The 26,490-nt window shown below is 44.2% G+C and overlaps 1 protein-coding gene across 2 annotated transcripts in view; it reads right to left on the bottom strand.

Moving 5' to 3' along the window:
- The window catches only part of WDTC1 (WD and tetratricopeptide repeats 1), a 69,979-nt gene that overhangs the window by 29,679 nt on the left and 13,810 nt on the right, over positions 1-26,490 (bottom strand). For both annotated transcript variants that reach the window (XM_062190724.1, XM_062190726.1), the window contains exons 2-3: positions 15,004-15,151; positions 13,297-13,380 (exon numbers count right to left, since the gene is read on the bottom strand). In XM_062190724.1, the coding sequence (XP_062046708.1) occupies positions 13,297-13,380; positions 15,004-15,051 (132 nt within the window). In that variant the 5' untranslated portion in view covers positions 15,052-15,151. The remainder of the gene's footprint in view (positions 1-13,296; positions 13,381-15,003; positions 15,152-26,490) is intronic.

Raw genomic sequence — 26,490 nt, 5'->3', positions numbered from 1 at the left:
AAAAACAAAGGCCAGCGCCGTGGCTCACTTGGCCAATCTTCTGCCTGCGGTGCCCGGCACCCTCTAGTCCCAGTTGGGGTACTGGGTACTAGTCCCGGTTGCTCCTCTTCCAGTCCAGCTCTCTGCTGTGGCCCAGGAGGGCAGCGGAGGATGACCCACATGGGAGACCAGGAGGAAGTACCTGGCTCCTGGCTTTGGATCAGCACAGCGCCGGCCGTGGCGGCCATTAGGGGAGTGAACCAACGGAAGGAAGACTTTTCTGTCTCTCTCTCACTGTCTATAACTCTGTCTCTCTTACTATGTATCTCTGCCTAAATTAATTAATTAATTAAAAAACAAAACAAAACAAAAAAACTCAGTGTGAATGAGTCTAGGCAATCAAGATGTAGGTTAAATGCCAGAAAACAAACACAGCACCCACTAAATTCCAGGCCAGGTGCTAATATTTCAGAAATTTCACTTAAGCTTCACATTACACATATTTATCAGCATGTTTTAAGGTTACACAAGCATGATATTATAACAGAATAAGTCCTAAAGGCAAAGGAAATTGTTTAAAGCTCTTCATTTACATTCTATTAACTTAATGATATGATAGTTATCTTAAAGGCAGAATGAATTATCCAGATAGTTCCATTAAATCTTTGTTCCTTCTTTAAAATACAATGTTTCTCAACTTTTAGTGTGCCTAAGAATTACTATTTAGAGGAGTAATGGTTATAGGAATTTAGCTTACTGTGAGTTAGGCTCTGTCCTAATTACCCTTGAAAAATCTATGAAATTGTCCATAAAGTACAACAAATGGGGACAGGCATTTGGTGTATCACTTAGGACACCTACATTTTATACCAGAGTGCTTGAGTTAGATTCCTGACTCAGCTTCTAGATCCACTTCCTGCTAATGTGCATTCTGGAGACAGCAGGGGATGGTTCAGGTAGTCATGTCCCTGTCACCTACATGGTAGATCTGGGTTGAGTTTCAGACTCCTGGATTTTTTTTTTTTTTTTTTTTTTTTTTTTTTTTTGACAGGCAGAGTGGACAGTGAGAGAGAGAGACAGAGAGAAAGGTCTTCCTTTGCCGTTGGTTCACCCTCCAATGGCTGCCGCGGCTGGCACGCTGCGGCCGGCGCACCGCGCTGATCCGATGGCAGGAGCCAGGTGCTTCTCCTGGTCTCCCATGGGGTGCAGGGCCCAAGCACTTGGGCCATCCTTCACTGCACTCCCTGGCCACAGCAGAGAGCTGGCCTGGAAGAGGGGCAACCGGGACAGAATCTGGTGCCCCGACCGGGACTAGAACCCGGTGTGCCGGCGCCGCAAGGCAGAAGATTAGCCTAGTGAGCCGCGGCGCCGGCCAGACTCCTGGCTTTGGCCTGGCCTAGCCTTAGCTGTTGTGGGCATTTGGGGAGTGAATCAGTGGATAGAAGATCCCTGCCTCCCTCCCTTTTCATTCATTTATTTGAATGGCAGAACGTCAGTGAGAGATCTTCATCCCCTTGTTCACTCTACAAATGGTTTTAACAGCTAGGTCTAGGCCAGGCCAAAGTCAGGAGCTGGAAACTCCACCTTGGTCTCTCACATGGGTAGCAGGGGCCCAAGCACTTGAACCATTATCTGCTGCCTTCCCAGGTGCATTAGCAGGGAGCTGGATCAGAAGTAGAGCATCTGAGACTCACTGGCACTCCAATATGGGATGCTGATGTTGCAAGCAGCAGCCTAACTTGCTGTGCCAAAATGCTGGACCCATGGAAGAGTCTTTTCTTTTTTCTTCCTTGCCTTTCTACTATGTTTTCTATATGTTTCATATATGCCTTCTATATGTTTTCTGAGTTTTTATCTGTTGTCTATGCCTCCAGGCTGTCATTACTTAATCTTTTTTTAGAGACATTTATTTATTTATTTGATATGTACAGTTATAGACAGACAGAGAGAGGGAGAGACAGAAAGGTCCTCCATCCACTGGTTTACTCCCCAAATGGCCGCAATGGCTGTATCTGGGCAGATCTGAAGCCTGGAACCTGCTTTTTCCGGGTCTCCCACATGAGTGGCAGAGGCCCAAGCACCTGGGCCATCTTCCACTGCCTTCTCAGGCCATAGCAGAGAGCTGGATTGGAAGAGGAGCAGGCAGGACTAGAACTAGTGCCCATCTGGGATGCTGGCACTGCAGGAGGAGGCTCAGTCCGCTATGCCACATCATAGGCCCCTACTTAATCTTTATTTTTTTAAAAATTTGTTTATTTTATTTGAAAGGCAGAGTCACAGAGGCACACAGAGAGAAAGAGGTCTTCCATCTACTGGTTCACTCCCCAAGTAGCCGCAACGGCCAGAGCTGGACCGACCCGAAGCCAGGAGCTTCTTCCAGGTCTCCCACGAAAGTGCAGGGGCCCAAGCACTTGGGCCATCTTCTACTGCTTTCCCAGGCTGTGGCAGACAGCTGGATTGGAAGTGGAGCAGCCGGGACTTGAACCAGTGCCCATATGGGATGCCAGCACTGCAGGCGGCGCCTTTACCTGCTACACCACAGCACCAGCCCCCTACTTAATCTTTTTAACTGTTATTTGAGCACTTGCTATATGCTAGGCATTCTTTTTTTGTTTGTCCATTGAGCTTTTATTTGGATGCGCGTGTTACATCCCTCCTGTCTGTTTTCATCCTGCTTCTTCATGGGCCATGATGCCGCTGAGGTTGTCAGTACAATGAAACCAAACTGGTGGGAGGTAGATTATTCTGCCATTTTTCTAGATCTTTCAACTGCACGTCAAATCTGGGGCTGATCACTCTATACTTGTTTAACCTGCCAGTGAGGTTCACAACAATCTTCCCAGCTCTATGATCACCAATGACTTCAAATTTGCCAATGTAACCATGCTTCATCATCACAATTCAAAACCTGATGATGATTTTGGAGCACGGTCTTATAAGCACCTGGTGTTTGCCTCTTTTCTCGGCATTGTTGATGCTCTTGAGAGCATCAGCCAGGACGTTCATGCACGCCATTGTGGCAGCATGGTAAGATGGTGGAAAGAGCGCTAGGCATTCTTATACATGCAAAGGATGCTGTGCTGGGGCTGACGCTGTGGCACAGTGGGTAAAGCCACCACCTGCAGTGCTGGCATTACACATGAGCACTGGTTTGAGTCTTGGCTGCTCCACCTCCATCCAATCAAGTTCTCTGCTATGGCCTGGGAAAGCAGTAGAAGATGGCCCAAGCCCTTGGGCCCCTGTACTTGCGTGGGAGACCCAGAAGAAGCTCTTGGCTCCTGGCTTTGGATCGGTGTAGCTCCAGCTGTTGTGGCCAATGAGGAGTGACCCAGCAGATGGAAGTCCTCTCTTTCTCTGCCTCTGCCTCTCTGTAACTCTGCCTTTCAAACAAATAAATAAATCTTAAAAAAAAAAAAAAGAATACTGTGGTAAACAAGACAGAGAAGGCCGGCACTGCGGCTCAATAGGCTAATCCTCTGCCTGCGGTGCCAGCACACCGGGTTCTAGTCCCGGTTCGGGCGCTGGATTCTGTCCCAGTTGCTCCTCTTCCAGGCCAGTTCTCTGCTGTGGCCCGGAAGTGCAGTGGAGGATGGCCCAAGTGCTTGGGCCCTACACCCCATGGGAGACCAGGAGAAGCACCCGGCTCCTGGCTTCAGATCAGCGCGGTGTGCCAGCCGCAGCGGCCACTGCAGGGTGAACCAACGGAAAAAGGAAGACCTTTCTCTCTCTCACTGTCCACTCTGCCTGTCTAAAAAAAAAAAAAAAACAAGACAGAGAAGTCTAGCGCAATGAGGAGTTAGATAAGTTAAATGCATGACTGCTGTGAAGCATATAAAAAGTAGCAATGGGACATACTTTAGACATGGTGGCCAGTGGCAAGGGAAAGCCTCTCTGAGGAAGGGATATTTGAGGTGAAATCTAAATGCAGAGAAGCAGTAGTCACACAAAGACCCAAAGGGAAAGCACTCCCAGCTGGAGAACCAGCACCAAGGTAGCAACAGTCTGGGTCTGCGGCAGCAATAGAATGGAAGACAGCAGTGACAAAGAGGCCGGACAGGATGAGCTCAGGCCTGAATCTGAGGGTTTCTTATAGGCTACGGTATCAAGATTCATGAAGCCAGGAACTGGTTTGGTCTTACTGCTGTATTCATCTCCTTGCGACTAGGACATTCCTGGAATATAAAAGACAATTCAGTATTTTCTGAATATATGACTGAATTGATGAGTGGCCCTCTGGTGTTTCAAAGCACGAAGGGCCAGATAGCAGATATTTTAGGTTTTGCAGGCCATATGGTCTGTCTGAACTACTCGATTCTGCTGCTGGATCTCTACAGCAGACATAGACAATACATAAATGAATGAGGGTAGCTGTGTTCCAATAGAAGTTTATTTATAAAAACAGGTGGCAATAGATTTTAAATGCATATGGAAATGCAAAGGCCCTAGAATAGCCAAAACAATCTTGAAAAAGAAGAACAAAGTTGGAAGACTCACACTTCCCGATTTTATAACTTAGTAAAATGCTGCTGCAAAGGCAATGATGTGGTACTAGTATAAAGTCAGACATCTATGTACATCAACAGAATAGATGAGAGTTCATAAATAAACCATACATTTACGATCAACTGGTTTCTGACAAGAGTGCCAAGATAATTCAATAGCAAAAAAAAACCAAAAAACAAACCAACAAAAAAAAGTCATTTCAACAAAAGGACTTGGACAACTGGATATCCACATGCAAAAGAATGAAGCTGGATACCTACCTCACAACATATATAAGAATTAATTCAAAATGGACCCAGCTGAAGCTCCAGGCTCCTGGCTTTGGACTGGCCAAGCTCCAGCTGTTGCAGCCATTTGGGGGTTGAACAAGTGGATAGAAGACCTCTCTCTCTCTGTGTCTCCCTCTGTCTCTTTGTAACTCTGCCTTTTAAGTTAATAAATAAATAAATAAATCTTAAAATAAAATAACCCTGTGATTTCCCAGTTCCCAGCTCTGACTTCTCTGCCTAATAATAATACTCCACAAAAAACAACAACAACAAAAGTCCTTAAAACAAAAGTAAAAACTGATGGGGCAGGTATTGTAGCACAGCATGTCCGGCTACTGCTTGGGATGCCCACACCCCATACTGGAGTGATGGTTTGAATCCCACCTACTCCATTTCTGCTAATGTATCCTAGGAGGCAGGAGATGATGGCTCAAGTGCTTGGGTCTAGCCCACTCACATGGGAGACCTGGATGGAATTCTGGGCTCTTGGTCTCAACCTGGTCCGGTTCTGGCTATGTAGGCATTTGGGTAATGAACTAGCAGATAAATCTCTTTCTTGCTCTGTCTCCCCTTCTGTCATTCTGCTTTTCAAATAAACAAACAACTTTGTCTTTAAAAATAAATAAACAATTTCAAAAAAAAAATAAATAAACCAGAGACTTACATAAAAAGCAAACAAACAGGTAGCAGTCTGGTTTTGGCCCACAGGTTGTAATTTGCTGACCTCTTATTTATTTTCTTATTTTATTTACTTATTTATATTTGAAAGGCAGAGAAATAGAAAAAGAATAAGAGACAGACAGCTCCCATTTGCTGGTTCACTCTTCCAATGCTTCTAGCAGTCCTCAAATGCCTAAGTCAGGCTGAAGCCAACAGCTAGGACTCAATCCAGATCTCCCACATGGGAGGCAGAGACCCAAGTACTTGAGCCATCACCTGCTGCCTCCCAAAGTGCACATTAAAACCAAAAGTCCTCTGCCAAGTCTGTTAGAATCATGTTACATTATGCCTATGGAACTGTTCTGCTTTACCAATTCAGTTCAAAAAGGAAAATCAACCTAGTTTGATTTAACTTGCTTCCATAAATACATAACTTGAATTTATGCTTAAATTACATAAGAATGAAAATAGAAACAAAAAGCAATGCAGCCAGACAGACAATTAGCCCTCTACATCCATGGGTTCTGCCCATGGATTTAACCAACTGTGGGCTGAAAATGTAATTCGGACTATGATGGTCGAGTCTATACTGAAGGTTTCACATTTAGCATTCTCACCCAAACAACACAGGTTAACTATTGTCTTCACAGCACTTACATTGCATCAGGCAATCTAGAGATGGTTTAAAGCATACAGGAAGATGTGCACATGCAAATACAACATCATTTTTTATAAGGGATTTGAATATCCTTTGGGTATCTGTGGGGGTTCTGGAACTAATTCTCCACCCACCTACTTCTAGATACTAAGAAGGATAATATTAAGAAAATTAATAAGGCAAGGAAGTAAATCTATTAAGCCAATAACTATTAAGCCCTTTAAAAATAGTAGACGCATGTGGCTGGTTTTGTGGCACAGCAGGTTAAGCTGCCATCTGTGATGCCGGCATTCCATATCTGAGCAGTGGTTCAAGTCCTGGTTGTTCCACTTCTGATCCAGCTCCCTGCTAATGCACCTGGGAAGGCAGCAGGTGATGGCTCAAGGGCTTGGGCCCCTGCCACCCATGGGGGAGATCCAGATAGAGTTCCTGGCTCCTGGCTTTGGCCTGGCCCAATAGTGCCCATTGTGGCCATTTGGAGAATAAACCAGGGGGCGAAAGATCTCTCTCTGTATTTCTGCCTTTCAAATAAATAAAATAAGTCTTTAAAAAAAAAAATAGGGGCCAGCACTGTGGCATAGTGGGTAAAGCCACCGCCTGTGGTGCCAGTATCCCATACGGGCGCTGGTTTGAGTCCTGGCTGCTCCACTTCTGACCCAGCTCTCTGCTATGGCCTGGGAAAGCAGCAGAAGATGGCCCAAATCGCTGGGCCCCTGCACCCACATGGGAGACCCGGAAGAAGTACCTGGCTCCTGGCTTTGGATTGGCTCAGCTCCAGCCATTGTGGCCATTTGGGGAGTGAACCAGCAGATGGAAGATCTCGCTCTCTCTCCCTCTGCCTCTCTGTGACTGTGCCTTTCAAATAAAATAAATAAACTAAAAAAAAAAAAAAAAAGGTAAAAAACAAAACAGACATGTGATTGAGGTGAAAACAATAAGAACTTTGGAGCCAGAAAGGCTTGACATAAGCTTATTAATCTTATTTCCACCACTTACATACCCTCAGGAATGCTCAGTCTAGAGCAGTAAAACTCACCCAGTGAACATGAGCTAGCACAGGTAAAAAGAGGGGTGTGGAGTGAGTGCTCTGCAAAGATGATCAAGGGAAATGGGAAAGTGGTTTGGTTTTATAGAGAACAGGTGAAATTAGTCCCAGTTAACATCAAATTACAATTTTCTAAGCTCAATTTCCCTTCTCACTCTTACACATTTTTCAGCACTAGAACAGTTCTTTGTATTTTCTTTCTTTTTTAGACTGACTTACTTGAAAGGCGTAGTGACAGGGAGAGAGATCTATCCACTGGGTCACTTCCCAGATGGCCTCACCAGTGGGCTCCACGCACTTGGGCCACCCTCCACTGTCTTCCCAGGCTCAGCAGCAGCTCCACTCCTAGATCCGATACCTGCCTCACCGGAAGCAGCTTACCCCACAGTGAGACAATGCTAAAGCTTAACCTATCAATCTTCTTAATCAACATGTTTTACTTAATGAACATTTTTTTAAAGATTTATTTATTTATTTGAAAGTCAGAGTTACACAGAGAGAGGAGAGGCAGAGAGAGGTTTTTCCATCCACTGGTTCATTCCCCAGATGGCCGCAACGGCCGGAGCTACACCGATCTGAAACCAGGAGCCAGGAGCTTCTTCCAGGTCTCCCACACGGGTACAGGGGCCCAAGGACTTGGGCCATAGCAGAGAGCTGGATTGGAAGTGGAGCAGCCGGGTCCCAAACCGGTGCCCAAATGGGATGCTGGCACTTCAGGCCAGGGCGTTAACCCACTGCGTCACAGTGCCGGCCCCCTTAATGAGCATTTTTAAACAAATTCAAGTACGTAAAATGTTGCAAGAATAATGCATGAACACCCATATACACACTTCACCTTATTGTTAATATTTCTTACTTGCTTTCTTTCCCTCTCTCTCTCTCTCCACCTACATACTTGAAAGCACTTTTCTGCCTGAACCATTTGAGAACAAGTTGCAGATTTTAAGACCCTTTATACTTTAGTTTCTTTGTTCTTTTATTTAACCAGAACATAGTTATCCAAAAATAGGAAGTTCAGCATTGAAAGAACACTCCTAGTATCTAGTGTTTGCCACTTTCTGAGTAGTGTCCTTTTAATTTTCCTGATCTAGGATTCAATCTAGGATCCCACACTGCATTTAGCTGTGATTTCCTCTTTAGTCTCTTTTAACCTGGAACAGCTCCTCAATCTTTTTTTTTTATGACATTGACATTTTTGAAGAATATATTAGCTGTGCTAAAGAAACGTCTCAGTTTGGATTTGGCTCATCCGTTCCTCAGGATCAGATTCAGGCAATGCGTTTCGACAGAAGTACTACCTCGTGATTTTGTATCTTTACTGCACAGGATCAGTTGCCATCTGATGTCTGTCTGTCTTGTTTCAAGTGGTACCTTCACTATAACATATTATTTTACCCTGTTTGTTATCTGGGAAAAAATACTTCACATCGGGCAAATACTCCATCCATCAAATTTTCACTCTGTGGTTTTAATCACCCATTGATTATTCTAGCCTGAATCATTCATTGGCATGGTGATTTTCTAATTCTATCATCTTTATTTAGTGGCTGGCATTCTATTAAAACAAAGTGTACCCCCTACCCAGTACAGACTCATATTTTTTATTCAGGGGTTTTAAAATCATTACTGTCATTATTCACCCTGATGCTTAAATGATTCCAGATTTGGCTAGTAACACCTTTCAAGCTCCTGTGTCCTTTGCCTACATCCTTATAATTTTTCAGTTTTTCGTTATCTCCTAGCACAAGATGTTACAGATGCATTCTGTCCCAGCCCTAGAACCAGTTATTTCTCCAAGGACTCCTGTTTCCTCTTACTGGGGAACGATATTTAGAATCCAGTAACTCAGAACTCCTGAGGTGCCATTGCTTCTAGACCTTTCCAGTGGCACAGCTGGCCATGACACATAACTGTGGTCCTGAGTTCACACTGAGACTCTTTCCAGTTTTAGTATATGTGCTGCTGAAGCGAGCACACACATTAGACTTCTCATTCCACTGCAACACCCGAGTTCTTTGCTGTTCCCTATTCCTGTTTGAATTTCCCTTCTCCCAATGAAAGCTCTGGCTCCCAACATTGATGTTTACTTATTTGCCCAATTCTACAACACACAAAAAATAGTTACAGAATCACTAGAGATATACCACTACAAATAACAAAACCATCGGGTTCAAGATTTCTTTGAAGATCATTTTGTCTTCACACTGCAAATATACAGTCCACAGTCAGAGTGCTATGTTAAAAATGATGTTAGTTGATATCCCCCTTCCCATCTTTGCTGACTTAATTTGACTTTTTTTGAATATGTAGAAATAATGACTGTAAAAGTGAAACTTACAAAGAGGTCCAAAGAAGGGTTAGCCCTTTTCTCTACCCCGCCACCTTATGCCTCTCCTCCAGTCCTGGAAGTGACCAAGTTCATTCACTTCCGCTTATCCATCTTGTGCTTCTATTTGCAAAATATATGCAGGTACTTTCTTGTCACACTACACACTCCCCAAGGTCAATCACAACTTACTTTCACAGCTCCAACATACACAGTACTCACTGAAGCCAAATCAACACCTCTAGCATACAACTCTCTCCTAAACTCAAACCCAAATACCCCAACCAGCTCTCCAGACAGCACTAATTGGACAATCCACATCTAGAGCTCCAGAACATCTATCACCAAACACATTACCTTTCCCCTCAAACCTACTCCTTCTCCAGTGTTCCCTAACTTAGCAATGGATACCACCTTCTGTCCTGCCACTTAAGCCAGAAACGTGACTTCATCTTTTACTCCTCTTTTTTCCTACTTTTCCACATCCAGTCACCAAAAATTCTATTAATTCTACTTCTTAAATGTCTCTCAAAGGGCCAGCACTGTGGTATAGGAGGTTAAGCCGTCACCTGCAGCACTGGTTCAATCCCAGCTGCTTCACTTCCGATCCAGCTCCCCGCTAATGTGCCTGGGAAGGCAGTGGAAGATGGCCCAAGTGCTCAGGACCCTGCACTCATGTGGGAGACCCAGAGGAATATCCTTTTTCAGCGTGGCCCAGTCCTGGACATTATGGCTATTTGGGGAGTGAACCAGCGGTTGGAAGACCTCTCTCTGTCTCTCCCTCTCTCTTTCCCTTCAAATAAATAAAAATAAATCTCAACAAAATCTCAAATTTACTGATTTCTCTCCATCCAAACTATCAGTGTTTTAGTTCATTAGATCATTCATTACATCTTCCTGAATCACTGTGATGGCTGTTTACTTGGTTCTGGCTGGCTCCAGCTTAAAGTCCTACAAAATCAGTTTTTCATTCTGAAGCCAAGATGAATTTTTTAAAAATACAACTGATCATGTTGTTCCTAAAGACCCTTCAATGAGTGCCCCAGTGTCTTTAAGACTGCAGTCTTCAACACAGCTTCTAATATCCTTCATTGTGAACATCTCTCTCATACCTCAGCAGCCTCATCTGTCATACCTCTCCCAGCTGGAGTCTGACCATTCGTCCCCGTGAACTGAGCACCCTCTACCCTCTCCTGAATCACTCACATACTATGGTGAGTCTAGAACATTTTCTCTTGCTATCCCGTCCAAGCTAGTTAGCTCCTCCCATCCATCTTTCAGGTGTCAGCCAAGACATTTTTCTCAGCTCAGGGGCTGAACTGAGGTCTTTGTGGTCTGTCATGTTGCACTCATCTGTGAAATCTCTCAGAATAACGATGGTCACAATGGGGTTGGGGAGAAAACAAACATTTGTTGAGTGTTAGGCTTGATATAAGAGTGAAGGAGTATGACAGCAGTATAAACTAATACAAACTCCACAGCAGGCAATTTTGGTCATATTTATCAAAATCACAGATGCATACACCCTCAAGACGTACTAATCCCACTCTGGGTATTTGTCTTACAGATATATACCCATGTGTGCCAAATGATATTGCATGGAATAACCTGTATAGACAATAGAGCAGAAGTAAACTACATGTCCACTGGTAAGTGCAGTTGAAACAAATTACGGTACATTCAAACAACACTCTGAATCCATGAAAGAAGTAATTAGAAATATCTTTATGTATTGATATAAAATAATGGGAAAAATACATTTGAGAGGCAGTGAAAAAGAGCTCCCATCCACTCTCCAAATGCCTACAACAGCCAAGACTGGGCCAGGCTGAAGCCAGGGGCTGGGAACTCAACCTACATCTCCCATGTAGGTGGCAGGAGCCCACCTGCTTCAGCCATCACTACTGCCCCTCAGAGTCTGCATTACAAGAAGCTGGAGCTGGGAGACAGAGTTGGGTATCAAACCCAGGTACTCTATTACAGGGCATGGGTGTCTTAACTTCCAGGCTATATGCCTGCCACTAACATTTTAAGACAAAATAATTTAATGAAAAGAATGACATTGTTTTCCATTTAAAAAAAAAAGATTTATGGCGGCTGCATTCTGGCCCAGCTGTAACTCTGACTTTAAAAGCAATCAATCAATCAGTGTGTGTGTGTGTGTGTTTTTTTTTAAGGAGGCAGGGAGGGAGGGATAAAGGGAGGAAAGAAGAGAAGCAGATCTTCAATACACTGGTTCACATTCCCCAGATGGTTACAGTAGTCAAGGCTGGACCAAGCTGAAGCCAGAAGCCTAGAATCCCATCTAGGTCTCCCAGGTAGGTGGCAGGGGCTCACTACTTGGGCTGTGATCCTGCTGCCTTTCCAGGTACGTTAGCAGGAAGTTGCACTGGAAGTAGAATAGCTGGACTCATACCTGCACTCTGATATGGTTTGCCAGTGTTGCAAGCAGTGACTGAACCTGTTGCCCTACAATACCAGCCCCTTTTTTCCATTTGTGCAAACTTCTTTAAAGTCTAACTAAAGGAAGACTGCTTCCAGGAGTCATAACTACTTGGTAAATAGAGAAAATGGTTACTGTCTTGTCTACAGGAGGCAGGCATCGTGTAGCAATGCCTATGATGCCAGCATCTCGTATGAAGTTGGTTTGAGTCCCAGCTGCTCTACTTCTGATCCAACTCCCTGCAAATGCACCTGGGAAAGCAGCAGAAGATGGTCCAAGTGCTTGGGCCCCTGACACCATGATGGAGTTCCTGGCTCCTGGCTTCAGCCTGGCCCAGCCCTGGCTGTTGCAGCCATTTGGGGAGTGAACCAGCAGATGGAAGATCTCTATCTCTCCTTCTCTCTCTGTAATTCTGCCTTTCAAATAAATAAATCTTTTGTTAAAAAAAAAAAGTCAATGCAAAGTATGATTACAATTATGCAAAAATATGTGGCAATAAAGAGGAAGTATGTAAAATATTAACAATAATTAGGGAGGTCAGAATAAGTAGTGATTTCCCCTCTTTTTTATATTATTATTAATGTAGTTATATTTTATAAGTTTATAATTTAAAGAAAGCAATAATAATCCATAATCTCACAACTCAAGATAACATCACTAATATTCAATGAATTTCTTTCTAGTCTTTTCTAAGATCAATTTAATCACTTGTAAATACTAACCTAAAGGAAAGAAGATTCTTACTCAACCTTCACATGATACTAAGTTGGGTAAGACAGCTAAAAGTTGGATTCAAACCATGATCTTGAAAGAGGAACAAGAACAGAACTAACACTATGGAGTGTCTATGTCAGACACAATGACCAAGCTGACCATTTGGACCAAAGGTTGGCTTTTCTGTGGACTGAGCAAGGAAAACCTGAACAAGGTTCTTAGCCATTCTAAATTTGTTCTTTTTGTTTGTTTTCTGAAATACCAAAACAACAACAACAATACACACACACACACACACACACAAAACCCACAATAACCTATTCCCTATGCACATCCCCATAGCATTGCTTTGAAGATAAATGAGAAAATGTATATGTGTGTGCACGGTGTGTGTGTGCATGTGTATGTGTAGGAAAACATTTTGTGAATTTTAAATTACTGTATACAGATAAGAATCATTACTGTCCAAGTCATTAGTAAAAAGAATGATATGAAATTCAAACTTTTTCCAAGCACAAAATAAGTAATACAACAAATAATTTTTTGTGATCATGTCAACTACTGATCTTGATTCAGATTTAGCTGTCTAATAGAATGAGATAACTTGCAGGTATAACCCATGAAGAAAAATGGATTTGGGTCTTGAATAATGCCAAGATGATTCTCTGCAGGCAGAGGACAGCAGGCTGGATCTCCTACCTGCAGCTCTGCTTCCAGGCCCAGCCGCCGGATAAAGGGGTCAGTGACATGGTAACGCCGCTCAAAGCTCAGGGCGCCCCGCTCCTGGGGGACAGAAACAAACTCACGGTTACATGGACTCAACTCAACAAGGGTTACTATGTGCCTATTAGATATTGAGTCCCATGCTAGGCATCACAGAAGTTAGAAAAGATAACAAGAAGCTGGCCTGTAGGAGCTTGCACTATTCCTGGGAGGGATTAGAGAATAGAACAAAGTATACTATTTAAGCACTAAATTGTGCTGTTGAGTTAAGGGAGCATCAGTTTAGAATACAATGTAAGGAAAAAACAACCTGCTGATTCTGTCCTCATTCTTAGGGGCCATCCAGTCTGATCAAATCACACACACACACACATACACACAGAGAGAGCTCACAAAGCTAAAAGGATTCAAAGATACAGGGGAAATGTACAAAACATGTAGACTAGGCCAGCGCCAGTGGCTCAACAGGCTAATCCTCCGCCTAGCGGCGCCGGCACACCGGGTTCTAGTCCCGGTTGGGGCGCCGGATTCTGTCCTGGTTGCCCCTCTTCCAGGCCAGCTCTCTGCTATGGCCCGGGAAGGCAGTGGAGGATGGCCCAAGTGCTTGGGCCCTGCACCCCATGGGAGACCAGGAGAAGCATCTGGCTCCTGCCTTCAGATCAGTGCGGTGCGCCGGCCGCAGCGCACCGGCCGTGGCGGCCATTGGAGGGTGAACCAACGGCAAAAGGAAGACCTTTCTCTCTGTCTGTCTCTCTTACTGTCCACTCTGCCTGTCAAAAAGAAAAAAAGAAAAAACAAAAAACAAAAACCATGTAGACTAATGTGACTCATGAGGCACACACTCAATTCTAATGGTGACCGTAGCTCAAGCTGCATTCTAATAAAAATTCTCAATCAAAAAAATTTTCAATGCTTAACTTTTTGCAAGAACTTTCTCATGTTCATTTAGATTTCATTCTCTGTATCTGCTAGCAGGCAGACAAGCATTATCATCACTTCACAGAGAACTGAGGCACAGGGAGGTAAAAGAACTAGTCCTAGGGAGGTAAACAGTGGTGAGAGTCAGCTCCAGATCCAGCTGAGGTTCTTTAGTGCATCCCCCCTTGGTTGAGTCGATTCCATTGAACCTCTGTGCCTCCAGTTCTAAGGGTTTTCCCTTACAAATCCTGGGGCTCTCATACTGACTTGAGGACCCCTCTTCCATTCATCTCATTGGCATCAGGTTGTATTCTACATATAGACTGCAAAGGACAGGCTTCAGTACGGTGAACCTTTAGTAAAGGAAGAATCTAAGAATTGGGACTAAGCCTCTCCTGGATTCTAGTTTATGTACAGCTTAGCAGCTGGAGCAACATGAGGAAGCTCTCTGTACTTACTCTGCAAGCTCCTACCAACACATGGGTGTGCAAGCCCATGCACAACACACTGATGACCCCTCATTGGCCCACATTAATCTCAGCTGCCCAGGCACAAGTGCTCAGACACAGAAGTCTCCACAAAGCTCATGCTTTTGGATAAAAGAAGATGGGGAAGGCAAGAGGCCCTGATTCTAGTTCCAGGTCTGCTGCTTAACTAGCTATGTGACTTCAGGCAAATAATTAACTCTAGGTCTCATTTTTTTTTTCATCAGTAAAATGCAGCTGTGGGGGAGAATGCTCTGGTTCAAAGATCTGGGCTGCTTACCTTGATCTGCCTGCGGATGAGGTCTCTAGTTATGTTGACTTTTGCCATCTTCTCTTAATGGGTTCAACAGAAGGAAACTATAGAAGAATCTTCAGGACCCTTGAGCATTCCAGCCAAGCCCAGGTCCACAAGACACACATTTAATTACCTGAAGGCGGAGGGCAGGAGGGAAAAATCAAACCTTGTGAGATAGTAAGAGGTGACTTCAGAGCCCTGATTCTGCCCCTTGAAACAGCCAACCCACCCACCCAGTGGTCTGGCTATTGCGGTAATTTATGGCATGATGAGCTGGCCCTGCTCCATAGTATTGATCAACCTCTGGGATGGGTGAAGGGGTGCGGAGGATGGTGACTCACAGCCACAGGAAAACACTGAAACACTGAAGGAGTCACGTAGGTCCCACCAGAAAATAAGTGTATAACACGTAGGCGTAAGGTAAATGGTAGCATATCCAGAAAGTACAAATAAGACATACAACTAGAGTCAAAATTGACTTGCTCACTGGGCATCAATGGCAGCCATGCCAAACCTTAAATTATGCTTCGAATTCATGACCTTCAGGTTGGCTGTCCCCAAAATCAAATCGACATCAGACAGAACACTTAACCCTCACAGGGGTGGGGAACATCCGGCCCGTGGGATGTATAATGCCCATGAAATCATTTAGCTTGGCCCTGCCAAGGCACCCATAGGAGACTTGAAATTTGATAAATCTACAGCAGGCTAATTTTTAAGTTGATAATTTTGTGTGGCCTGCAAATGATGTTATAAATATCCAAATGGTCCTTGGCAGAAAAAAGGTTGCCTATTCCTGAGAGATTCACAGAATCAGAGTGGAAAGGAAATGTAATGGTGACCATGTCTAAGATCCAACCCGATACAAGAAGATAAAAGCAAAACCAAAACCAAAAATGAGAAAAAAAGAAAAAATTAAAAATAATTGAACACAATAAAGAAATCCCAGTACCTCCAGAAACTGTCTTCTAGTCTCATCACCTTTTTTTTTTTAAATGAGAGGTCTTAAAATCCTTCCTTCCTCTTCCTCTCTTCCTTCCCTCCCTCCCTCTCTCTTTCTTTTTCTTTCTCTCTTTCTCTCTCTCTCTCCTTTTCTCTCTCCCCTCCTCCCATCTCTCTCTCTCTCTCTCTCTCTCTCTCTCTCTCTCTCTCAAGACAAAGAGAAAGAGAAAGAGAAAGAGAAAGAGAAAGAGAAAGAGAAAGAGAAAGAGAAAGAGAAAGAGGGACATGGAGATCTTACACCTGCTGGATCACTTCCCAAATGTCTGCCTCAGCTGGGCCAGAATTCAATTAGCCAGGAGCCCAGAATTTAATCCTGGTCCCCCACACACAAAACAAGAACCCAAGTATCTGAGCTATTATCTGCTGCCTCCCAGAGTGTGCTTTAGGAGAAAGCAGGAATCTGAAGCAGAGCCAGGATTCAGCCCCCGGCACTCTGATATGGGACACAGGCATCCAGAGCATCATCTTAACCACTGTGTCAAACTCCAGACTCATTCACCATTTCTCAAAGCAACTTATTTCTGTGTTATAAAACCCTGACAAGGGGGCCAGTGCTGTGGCGCAGGTTAACGCCCTGGCCTGAAGCGCCAGCATCCCATATGGCTGCTGGTTCAAGACCTGGCTGCTCCACTTCTGATCCAGCTCTCTGCTATAGGTGTGAAATAAAAGGGTGGAAAAGATAAGTAGAAAGACCAACTAATCTCACCTTTTTCTTTTTTTAAATAAAGATTTATTTTATTTATTTGACAGGCAGAATGAGAGAGGGGCAGGGGAAGAGACAGAAAGAGATCTTCCATCCACTGGTGTACTTCCCAAATAGCCTTGATGGTTGGGGACTGGGCAGGTCAAAGCTAGGAGCCAGGAACTCTATCCAGGTCTCTCACATGGGTGGCAGGAGTCCAAGCATTTGAGCCATCTTCAACTGCCTCCCCAGGTACATTAGCAGGGAGCTGGCTTAGAAGGGGAGCAGCCAAGATTTTAACCAGTAATCTGACAGAGGAGGCCAGTGTCACAGATGGCTTAATTTACTATGCCACAATGCTGGCCCCGAGTAATCCCATTTCTGAGATGTTACCACAAAAGATCCAAAATATAAGAAATAAAGCTCCATACCAAATATATTCACAGATTTTGTAACAGTAAAAAAATTAAAATGACCTCAGTTTCTAGGAATACAGGAGTGGTTAAATAATGAATTGCCACATATTAGGCAGAAATAAGAAATGCTAATTATGAGAGGAATATGCTTATGTCCTATCAAAATAACAACATACTGCTTTTTCAATTAACACTATTATCACAGTGATGCTTAAAAAGTGAATATGGGGCTGCCATTGTGGTATAGTGGGTAAAGCTGCTGCCCGTGACATGGACATCCCATATGGGTGCAGGTTCATGTCCCAGGTGTTCCACTTCTAATCCATCTCCCTGCTAATGCACCTTGGAAAGCAGCAGAAGATGGCCCAAGTGCCTGGGCCCATGTACCCATGTGGGAGATCTGGAAGAGGCTCCTTACTTTGGCCCAGTCCAGCCCTGGCTGTTGCAGCCATTTGAGAAGTCAACCATCAGATGGAAGATCTCTCTATCTTTTCCTCTGTCTATATAAAAACCATTGCTCAGGATGCTGGCATCCCATACGGGAGCACAAGTTTGAGTCCTGGCTTCTTCACTTCTGAACCAGTACCCTGCTAATGCACACCTATGCACTATCTGACATATATGACTTACATTTTTTACTTACATGACTTATTTTTTGCTTTTACTTTTTGATGTTCTCAAAAATTTTCTACATATTAATTTTTAACCAGCAAGAAAAAAAAATGCTATGAATAAATTAACAAGAAGCTTCTATATGCCAAGGACTGTTCCAGGCTGAGGGGATAAGCAGGAAGCATTGAGCAAAACAGACAAGATATTTGCTTTCACTTATAGTCTAGCAGGAAGGGTCAGGCAACAAACAATACAGATAAAGTTATGTGGCAGTGAAAAGTCCTATGATACAATAATACACTGATGCGGCAGTGAATGGCGGGCTCCTTTTACACCTGACGTCAAAGAACATGCACTGGACACTTGTGGAATATTCTGACTGTTCACCAAATCCTTTCCCATATTTCGCAAATTCTCTATCTAATGAGTCTAATGAGAAGCAGAACTCCCTCACTCTATGAAGAAAGGTGGTGACTGAGATTTTCTGAAGCTCCCTTGTAGCTACAGTGTGCATACATGGCCCAGTTTCTGCCAACCAGACACATCACCTCTGGAGCTTGAAATGGAATGTAGCAACACATAGAGGACCACAGACCGTCCATGCAGGGGTGTGGCAAGGGGTAGCTATCATGGTTAAGCTGTGCATGTGGTGCTGGCAACAGTGTCCTCACTGGACTGGAGCTGTGAATAATTTTGGACATGGGTCCTGGTTGCTACCCAGGTCCCCTTGTTCTGTTCTTCAACCCTGGCTTTCCCTTGGGGTTTTGTGAGTCTCCCTGATATCCTTTCAATTAGCAGGCAGAGTTGATTTCTGTTGCTTACAATCACAAATCCTACCTGATATACAGAGGGGCTCTCTGAGAAGATGACATTGAAACTGAAACATGAAGGGCAAGAAGGAGCAGAGAACCAGGAGAAGATGCTCACAAGGATGAGGGCTAAGACTACAGAGTGGTGGACAGCAGATGCTTTCAGCATCATTATTTTACAGAAAAATACATTCACAAAGTGAAAATATGTTCACAAGGTCACAGGAATAGCAAAGAGAACTGGAGCACAAAGTCCAGGGCTGCATGATTCCAAAATGCATGCACTTCACCATTACAGCACGACTGGAGTGCAGTCTCCAGAGAACAGTCACCAGGAGAAGCCACCAAAAGAGCCACCTAGACTGCCCCTCGTTCATTAATTTTCTTTTTTTATAAAAAGATTTATTTTACTTGAAAGTCACAGATACACACACACACAGAGAGAGAGAGAGAGAGAGAGAGAGGTCAGTCTTCCAACCACTGGTTCACTCTCCAGATTGCCACATCAGCCAGAGCTGGGCCGATCTGAAGCCAGGAGTCAGGAGCCTCCTCCAGGTCTCCCACATGGGTGCAGGGGCCCAAGGACTTGAGCCATCTTCTACTGCATTCCCAGGCCACAGAAGAGAGCTGGATCAAAAGAGGAGCAGCTGGGACTAGAACTGGCACCCATATGGGATGTTGGCACTTCAGGCCAGGGCTCCAACCTGCTGCACCACAGCACCAGCACTTCATTAATTTTCTTAAAATGTTATTTATTTATCAAGCACTGTGCTAGACACAGGAGAATATTGAGATAAAATACATAGTACTGATACAAAGAGTTCACTATCAAAGGCAAGGGGTTTTAGCTAAGGTTGGTGTATGCCTGGAAAAATTAAAAAAGAACAACAAGGGGTGGGGGGTGGGGGGTGACCAGACAAGCAGAAAGCCACAGTTCAGGTAGGTTGTAAAAAGCATGTTGGGATCAGAATGGCAAGCAGAGGTTTACAAAACCAAAATGTCAACATTTAATACAACTAATGCCTAGTTCACATTTTGATGAACATTTCTGCCCCAGAGAAGAAATGATAGCATATAGGCCAACAGCTCATCCTAGAGCATGGCCTATCTTTGCCCTTCTCAAGGAAACAGTGCCTTCCCACAAACTTTATTTTTTTTTTTAAGATTTATTTATTTATTTGAAAGTCAGAGTTACAGAGAGAAGTAGAGACAGAGAGAGAGAGAGAGGTCTTCCACCTGCTGGTTTACTCTCCAGATGGCCGCAACGGCCAGAGCTGAGCCGATCTGAAGCCAGGAGCCAGGAGTTTCCTCTGGGTCTCCCACATGGGTGCAGGGGCTCAAGGACTTGGGTCATCTTATACTGCTTTCCTAGGCCATAGCAGAGAGCTGGATTAGAAGAGGAGCAGCTGGGACTAGAACCAGTGCCCATATGGGATGCTGGCGCTTCAGGCCAGGGCTTTAACCCGCTGCGCTACAGCGCTGGCCCCTCCCACAAACTTTAAAATGCTCACAACAGCAAGGAAATACCCTTAAAATCATCAAGGACCATAACTTCTTTAATCTTTCAGTCCAAAAGTATCTCAGGGGTAGCCATTAAGCACAGAAGTTAAGACACTGATGGGGATGCCTATACCCTATATCAGGGTACCTAGGTGTGAGCCCTGGCTCCATTTCCAATTCCAGCTTCTTGTTTATGCACATTTTGGGAGGTAGTAGGTGATGGCTCAAATATTTGGGTCCCTGCAACCCATGTGGGTGACTTGGATTGAGTTCCCAGCTCTTGGCTTTGGCCCGGTCCAGCCCTGATTATCAAGGGAATTTAGGGAGTGAACCAGCACATCAGATATCTGTCTCTATGCCTTTTTAAAAGATACATCTGACATGATTAAATCCCATCTTCAAATAATTTAGATAATCTGATTATCTGATTTATATATATATGAATTATATATATAATATATATATAAATATATGTATATTTATATATATATATAAATTGAAAAGCAGAGAGAGAGAGTGATTGATTTTCTACCCACTGATTCACTGCCCAAATGTCCACAGGGCTGGGCCAGGCTAACGCCAGGCACCTAGAACTCAATCTAGAGCTCCCACATGGGTGGCAGGGACCCAAATATTTGGAGTCATCAACTGCTGCCTCCCAGGGCATGCATTAGCCGAGAGCGGGATTAGGGAGTAGAGCTCAACTCAAACCCAGACACTCCAGTATGGGAAATGGGTATCCTGTGTGGCATCTTAACTGCTATACCTGTTCCCACAGCCAAATTTTAAAAGCATCATTTTAAGGATTCTGAAATAGTCAGGCACTTAGATATAGAATGATATAAATGAGAGATTTGTTACTGATACAAGATGTATACATGATTATAAAACCTAGAAAAAAGCTACATCAAGAGGATTTCTCTCTGGATTGGTACACAAATTTCACAATATTCAGTTACAAAAAGAGGCAAACAGCTGGGGCCTGCACTGTGGTGCTGTGGTTAATGCCCTGACCTGAAGCACCAACATCCCATATGGGCACCGGTTTGAGACCCAGCCACTCCACTTCTGATCCAGCTCTCTGCTATGGCCTGGGAAAGCAGTAGAAGATGGCCCAAGTCCTTGGGACCCTGCACCCATGTGGGAGACCCAGAAGAAGCTCCTGGCTCCTGGCTTCAGATCAGCGCAGCTCCAGCCATTGCGGCCAATTGGGGAGTGAATCATCGGATGGAAGACCTCTCTCTCTCTCTCTCTGCCTCTCCTCTCTCTGTGTAACTCTGACTTTCAAATAAATCAATGAATCTTAAAAAAAAAAAAAGAGGCAAGCAGCTGAAACTGGTGACTTCAAGAATTCATAATAAAATTTTTCTTTCATAACTTTTTATTTATTTACTTACTTGAAAGTCGAGTGATGGAAGACAGAGAGACCTCATCTGTGGGCTCACTCCCCAAATGCCCACAGCTGAGGCAAGGCACTGGGAACTCAATCCACTTCTCCCAGGTGGCTGTCAGGGACCCAGCTACCTGAGCCATCACTGTTGCCTGCTAGTGTGCACATAAGTAGGAAGCTGGAATTGACAGTGGAGCTGGGACTCAAACTCAGGCACCCTGATACGGAATGCTGGTGTCCCAAAGCAGTATCTTAAATGCTAGGTCAAACGGCCAACCCATTTCTTTAATTAAAAAAAATACCAAAAATAAAAATTTCAATGTCTGCTATGCCCAAATAGTGCTATACTTTGAAAATACATCAGAGAACAAGCCTTCTCTTCAGGAGCACACGATATAATTGTCCTTAACCGAGTATCAGTGACACCAAGGCCATTGTAATCAGAGCACTACGGAGGGACTGAGAGGGACTGAAAAAGCTAAATCTAACCAAATTACTGAAAAGGAATAGCTAGGACAGCGAATTCAGAAGGAACTCATGGAATAATAAACTAAACGCTGTTTATACTTGTTTATTCACACAACTTAGAAGAAAGCAAAAAACGACAGTGGAGGAAATAAACGAAATGTACATGAGCAGAGCATGAAGGTAACTTGGAAATCACTAACAGAAAATGGGGACTACACCAGATTTGTAGGAATACAACAGATCGCAGGTAATCTCAGTATGCATTCTTCACGATCAGGAGAGCTGCTCATGTGCCTGATTTTCACACTCCAAGCTCTAACACTGAGGGCTAATTCGTCAGTAGAATACGAAAGCTCAACAAAAGCTTTCTTTAGCCAGAGTACAAAGGTTTAAGAGTGCTATCTACTGCAATGTAGACATTCAATGAAAAGGAGGAAAAAGGAAACTGAATTGTGACAGCTGGGAATATGAAAAATATAAAAAAAAAAAATACCTAAGGCACAGAGGAAAACATATGACATAATGTTGTTAAAAACACAGGAGTTGCTATGCAGATGTTACACCTCTCAAAAAGTATTCTATTCCTGGAGGTCCAAAATGCATAGCATATCCCACTTAACCCCATCCCTCCCACAACCTTTTTAAAAGATTTATTTATTTATCTGAAAAGCAGAAAGACAGAGTGAGTGTGATTGAGAGATCTTCTGTTCTTAGGCTCACTCCCCAAGTGCCCTCAACAGCTAGGGCTGGTGCAGGCCAAGTTAGGAGCCAGGAGCTCCACTCAGGTCTCCTAGGTGGGTGGCAGGAACCCAAGTACTTATTTCACCATCTACTGTCTCCTAGATTGAGCAGTAGCCTGGACTCAAACCAGGCACTCCTATGTAGGATATGGGATATAGGCATCCCAAACTGTACCACAATGCCTGCCTCCCATTCACAAACTTTTAACTTAGGCTACAGGGAAACTATTCTATGTGAAAATCTCTGCTATTATAAAGTTAATAAAAAAAATTCAGGATGGATGTTAAGCTGCGGCTTGGGATGCCAACCTCCATACTGGAATGCCTAGGATTGAGTCCTGCCTCTGCTTCTGATCCAGCTTCCTGCTAATATACATCCTGGGAGACAGCAGGTCCTGGGTTCCTGCCTCCCACATGGGAGACCTGCATGGAGTTCCTGGCTCCTGGCTTCAGCCTGGTCCAGCCTTTACTGGTGCAGGAACATAGGGAGTACACCTGTGGGGGAACACCTCTGTCTCTCACTCTGCCTTTCAAATAAATAAAATTTTTAAAAAAGAAAATTCAATTAACAGCTCAACTTAGAATTAATCTATCCATAATGCAAAGGGTGCTAGCAATATAAGAGCCTGAAGTGAACTAGCTTTAGAATAAAGTCCATCTGTAAAGATTACTCATCTGGAACCAAAAATTGAAGGGCACTGTCCAGATATGAGGAACCACCCAATTCATGTGTGCCATTGCCCTTGTTCAGCTCTGGACAGTGTAGAATAAAAAGCAAAGCAGACTGAATACTTAGGTACCTAAGCCTGAATTCCAGCACCCTCAATACCTCCTTCAGCAAGTTACTTTTCTGAGTTCAGTTTCCTTGACTGTAAAATGTGGATGCTAACACCTACTTCATTGGGTTCTGCGAGAAACACTCATAAAAGATTACACACACACACACACACACATATGAAAGCACATTTTAGTACCTGATTGTAGGTGCTCAACAGATTTTTTTTTTTTTTTTTGACAGGCAGAGTGGACAGTGAGAGAGAGACAGAGAGAAAGGTCTTCCTTTTGCCGTTGGTTCACCCTCCAATGGCCGCCGCGGTAGCGCGCTGCGGCCGGCGCACCGCGCTGATCCGATGGCAGGAGCCAGGTGCTTCTCCTGGTCTCCCATGGGGTGCAGGGCCCAAGCACTTGGGCCATCCTCCACTGCACTCCCTGGCCACAGCAGAGAGCTGGCCTGGAAGAGGGGCAACCGGGACAGGATCGGTGCCCCGACCGGGACTAGAACCCGGTGTGCGGGCACCGCAAGGCGGAGGATTAGCCTGTTGAGCCACGGCGCCGGCCCAGATTTTTGCCAAATGTGAAACTACTTTAATCTGGTGACTCCTGTCATATTTGCTCAGAGCATGGAATACACCATTTCTCCCTTATTTCCCTACCAGACATGGAGCTGACATTGGGGGTTCCAGATCACAGAGGGTAGGATGTCTTCATCATCTTTTGTCAGCTTTTTTGTTTTAAACTCTTATTTATTTATTTGAAAGGCAGAGATACAGGGAGATTGGGGGGTGGGGAGGATAGAATCTCCCATCTGTTGGTTTACTCCTCAATCGGCCACTGGAGCTGGGCGGATCCCAAGCTAGGATCCAGGAACTTCACCTTTTGTCAGCTTTGAAATGCACAATCAGAAGGAAAACACTGCTTTGTTAAAAACTCTAGGGATGGCGCTGTGGTGCAGCTGGTTAAGAGACTGCCTAACAGCGCTTACAGTGCTAGCATCTCTTATGGGTGCCAGTTTGAATCCTGGCTGCTCCACTTCTGGTCTAGCTCCCTACTAACGAGCCTGGGAAAGCAGCTGAGATGGCCCAAGTGCTTGGGCCCCTGCACCCATGTGGGAGATCCAGATAAAGATCCTGGCTCCTGGTTTTGGCCTGGCTCAGTCCTGGGCACTGCAGCATTTGTGGAGTGAACCAGTGGATAGAAGACGTCTCTGTCTCTGCTTCTCCCTCTCTGTAACTTTGATTTTCAAATAAATAAATCTTATTGAGGCCAGCGCCGTGGCTCACTTGGTTAATCATCCGCCTGTGATGCCGGCATCCCATATGGGCACCGGGTTCTAGTCCCGGTTGCTCCTCTTCCAGTCCAGCTCTCTGCTGTGGCACGGGAAGGCAATGGAGGATGGCCCAGGTGCTTGGGCCCTGCACCCGCATGGAAGACCAGGATGAAGCACCTGGCTCCTGGCTTCAGATTGGTGCAGCGCGCCGGCTGTAGTGGCCATTTGGAGGGTGAACCAACAGAGGGAAGACCTTTCTCTCTCTCTCTCTTTCTCTCTCTCTCTCTCACTGTCTAACTCTGCCTGTCAAAAAAAAAAAAAAAAGGAAAAAAATCTTATAAAAAAAAGTAACTCTACACAAAAATTCAAGCAAGAAATGTTTTATAGCAGCATTATTCATAATAGCAAATAGGTAGAAGTAACTCAGATGTCCAACAACTGATGGGCAGGTAAAATGTGTATTTCCATACAATGAGATATTATTATTTTAAATATTTATCTAACAGGCACAGTGACAAGAGAGGGAGAGATGGTTTGGGGGCGAGGGATCTTTCATCTACTGGGTAACTTCCCAAATGCTCAGTGCTAAGCCAGACCAAAGCTAGGAACTCCACTTGGGTCTTCCAGGTGGGTGGCAGGAACCCAACTACTTGGGCCATCATCCATTGCCTCCCAGATACATTAACAAAAAGCCCCATGGGATGTACAGAGTAGCCAGGACTGGAACTCTGATATGAAATATGGGATGAGGGCAACCCTAAGCAGTGGCTAACTCACTGTGCTACAACACCCACCCCTGGAATATTATTTGACCATAAAAAGGAATGAATTGTTGATACATTCTAAAACATAGGTGAACTATGAAGATACTACACTAAGTCAAAGAAACCTTCATATTTATTGTACAAGTCCATTTATATGACATGTCTATAATTTATAAATCTATAGAAATAGAAAGTTCATTAACGGTTGCTTAGAGCTGGTGGGGATAGGAATGATAGCTAAAGGATTTTTTTCCCTTAATTAAAGTGAAATTCACAAAACACAAAATTAATCACTTTCAAGTATATAATTCAGGGCTGTCCTGTGGCACAAAGAGCTAAGCCACAGACAGCGATGCCAGCATCCCATATCACAGAGTTGTTTGAGTTCTGTTGCTCCACTTTTTTCTTTCTTTTAAAAAAAAGATTTTATTTATTTGAAAGTCAGAGTTACAGAGAGGGGGAGAGACAGAAAGATCTTTCCACTCACTGGTTCATTCCCCTGATGGTCAACGGCCAGCACTGGGCCAGGCTGAAGCCAAGAGCCAGGAGCTTCTTCAGGTCTCTCATGTGGGCAGGAGGGGCCCAAGCACTTGGGCCATCTTCCGCTGCTTTCCCAGGCCATTAGTAGGAGCTGGATCGGAAGTGAAGAAGCCGGGACATAAACTGGCGCCCGTAGGGGATGCCCTTGTCAGTCGGCAGCTTTATCCACTAGCCACAATGCCAGCAGATGCTTCTTTGCTTCTTCACTTCTGATCCAGCTTCCTGCTAATGCACCTGGAAAAGCAGCAGAGGATGGCCCAAGTCTTTGGGTCCCTGTCACCCACGTGGCAGACCTAGATGGAGTTTCTGGTTCCTGGCCTTGGCCTGGCCCAGCCCTGGCTGTTGTGGCCATTTGGGGAATAAACTAGCACAGGGAAGGTTTCATTTTGTTTCTGCCTCTCTATTGCTCTTTTAAATAAATAAATTATCATTTTTAAAAAGACTGGTGAATTTTGCACATATCTGTGAATATACTAAAAACTATTTAATTGTATACTTTAAA

This window comes from Lepus europaeus, chromosome 5 (assembly GCF_033115175.1).
Source record: "Lepus europaeus isolate LE1 chromosome 5, mLepTim1.pri, whole genome shotgun sequence".
In the NCBI taxonomy this organism is placed as follows: Eukaryota; Metazoa; Chordata; class Mammalia; order Lagomorpha; family Leporidae; genus Lepus; species Lepus europaeus.
This window is presented reverse-complemented; position numbering and strand designations above follow the sequence as displayed.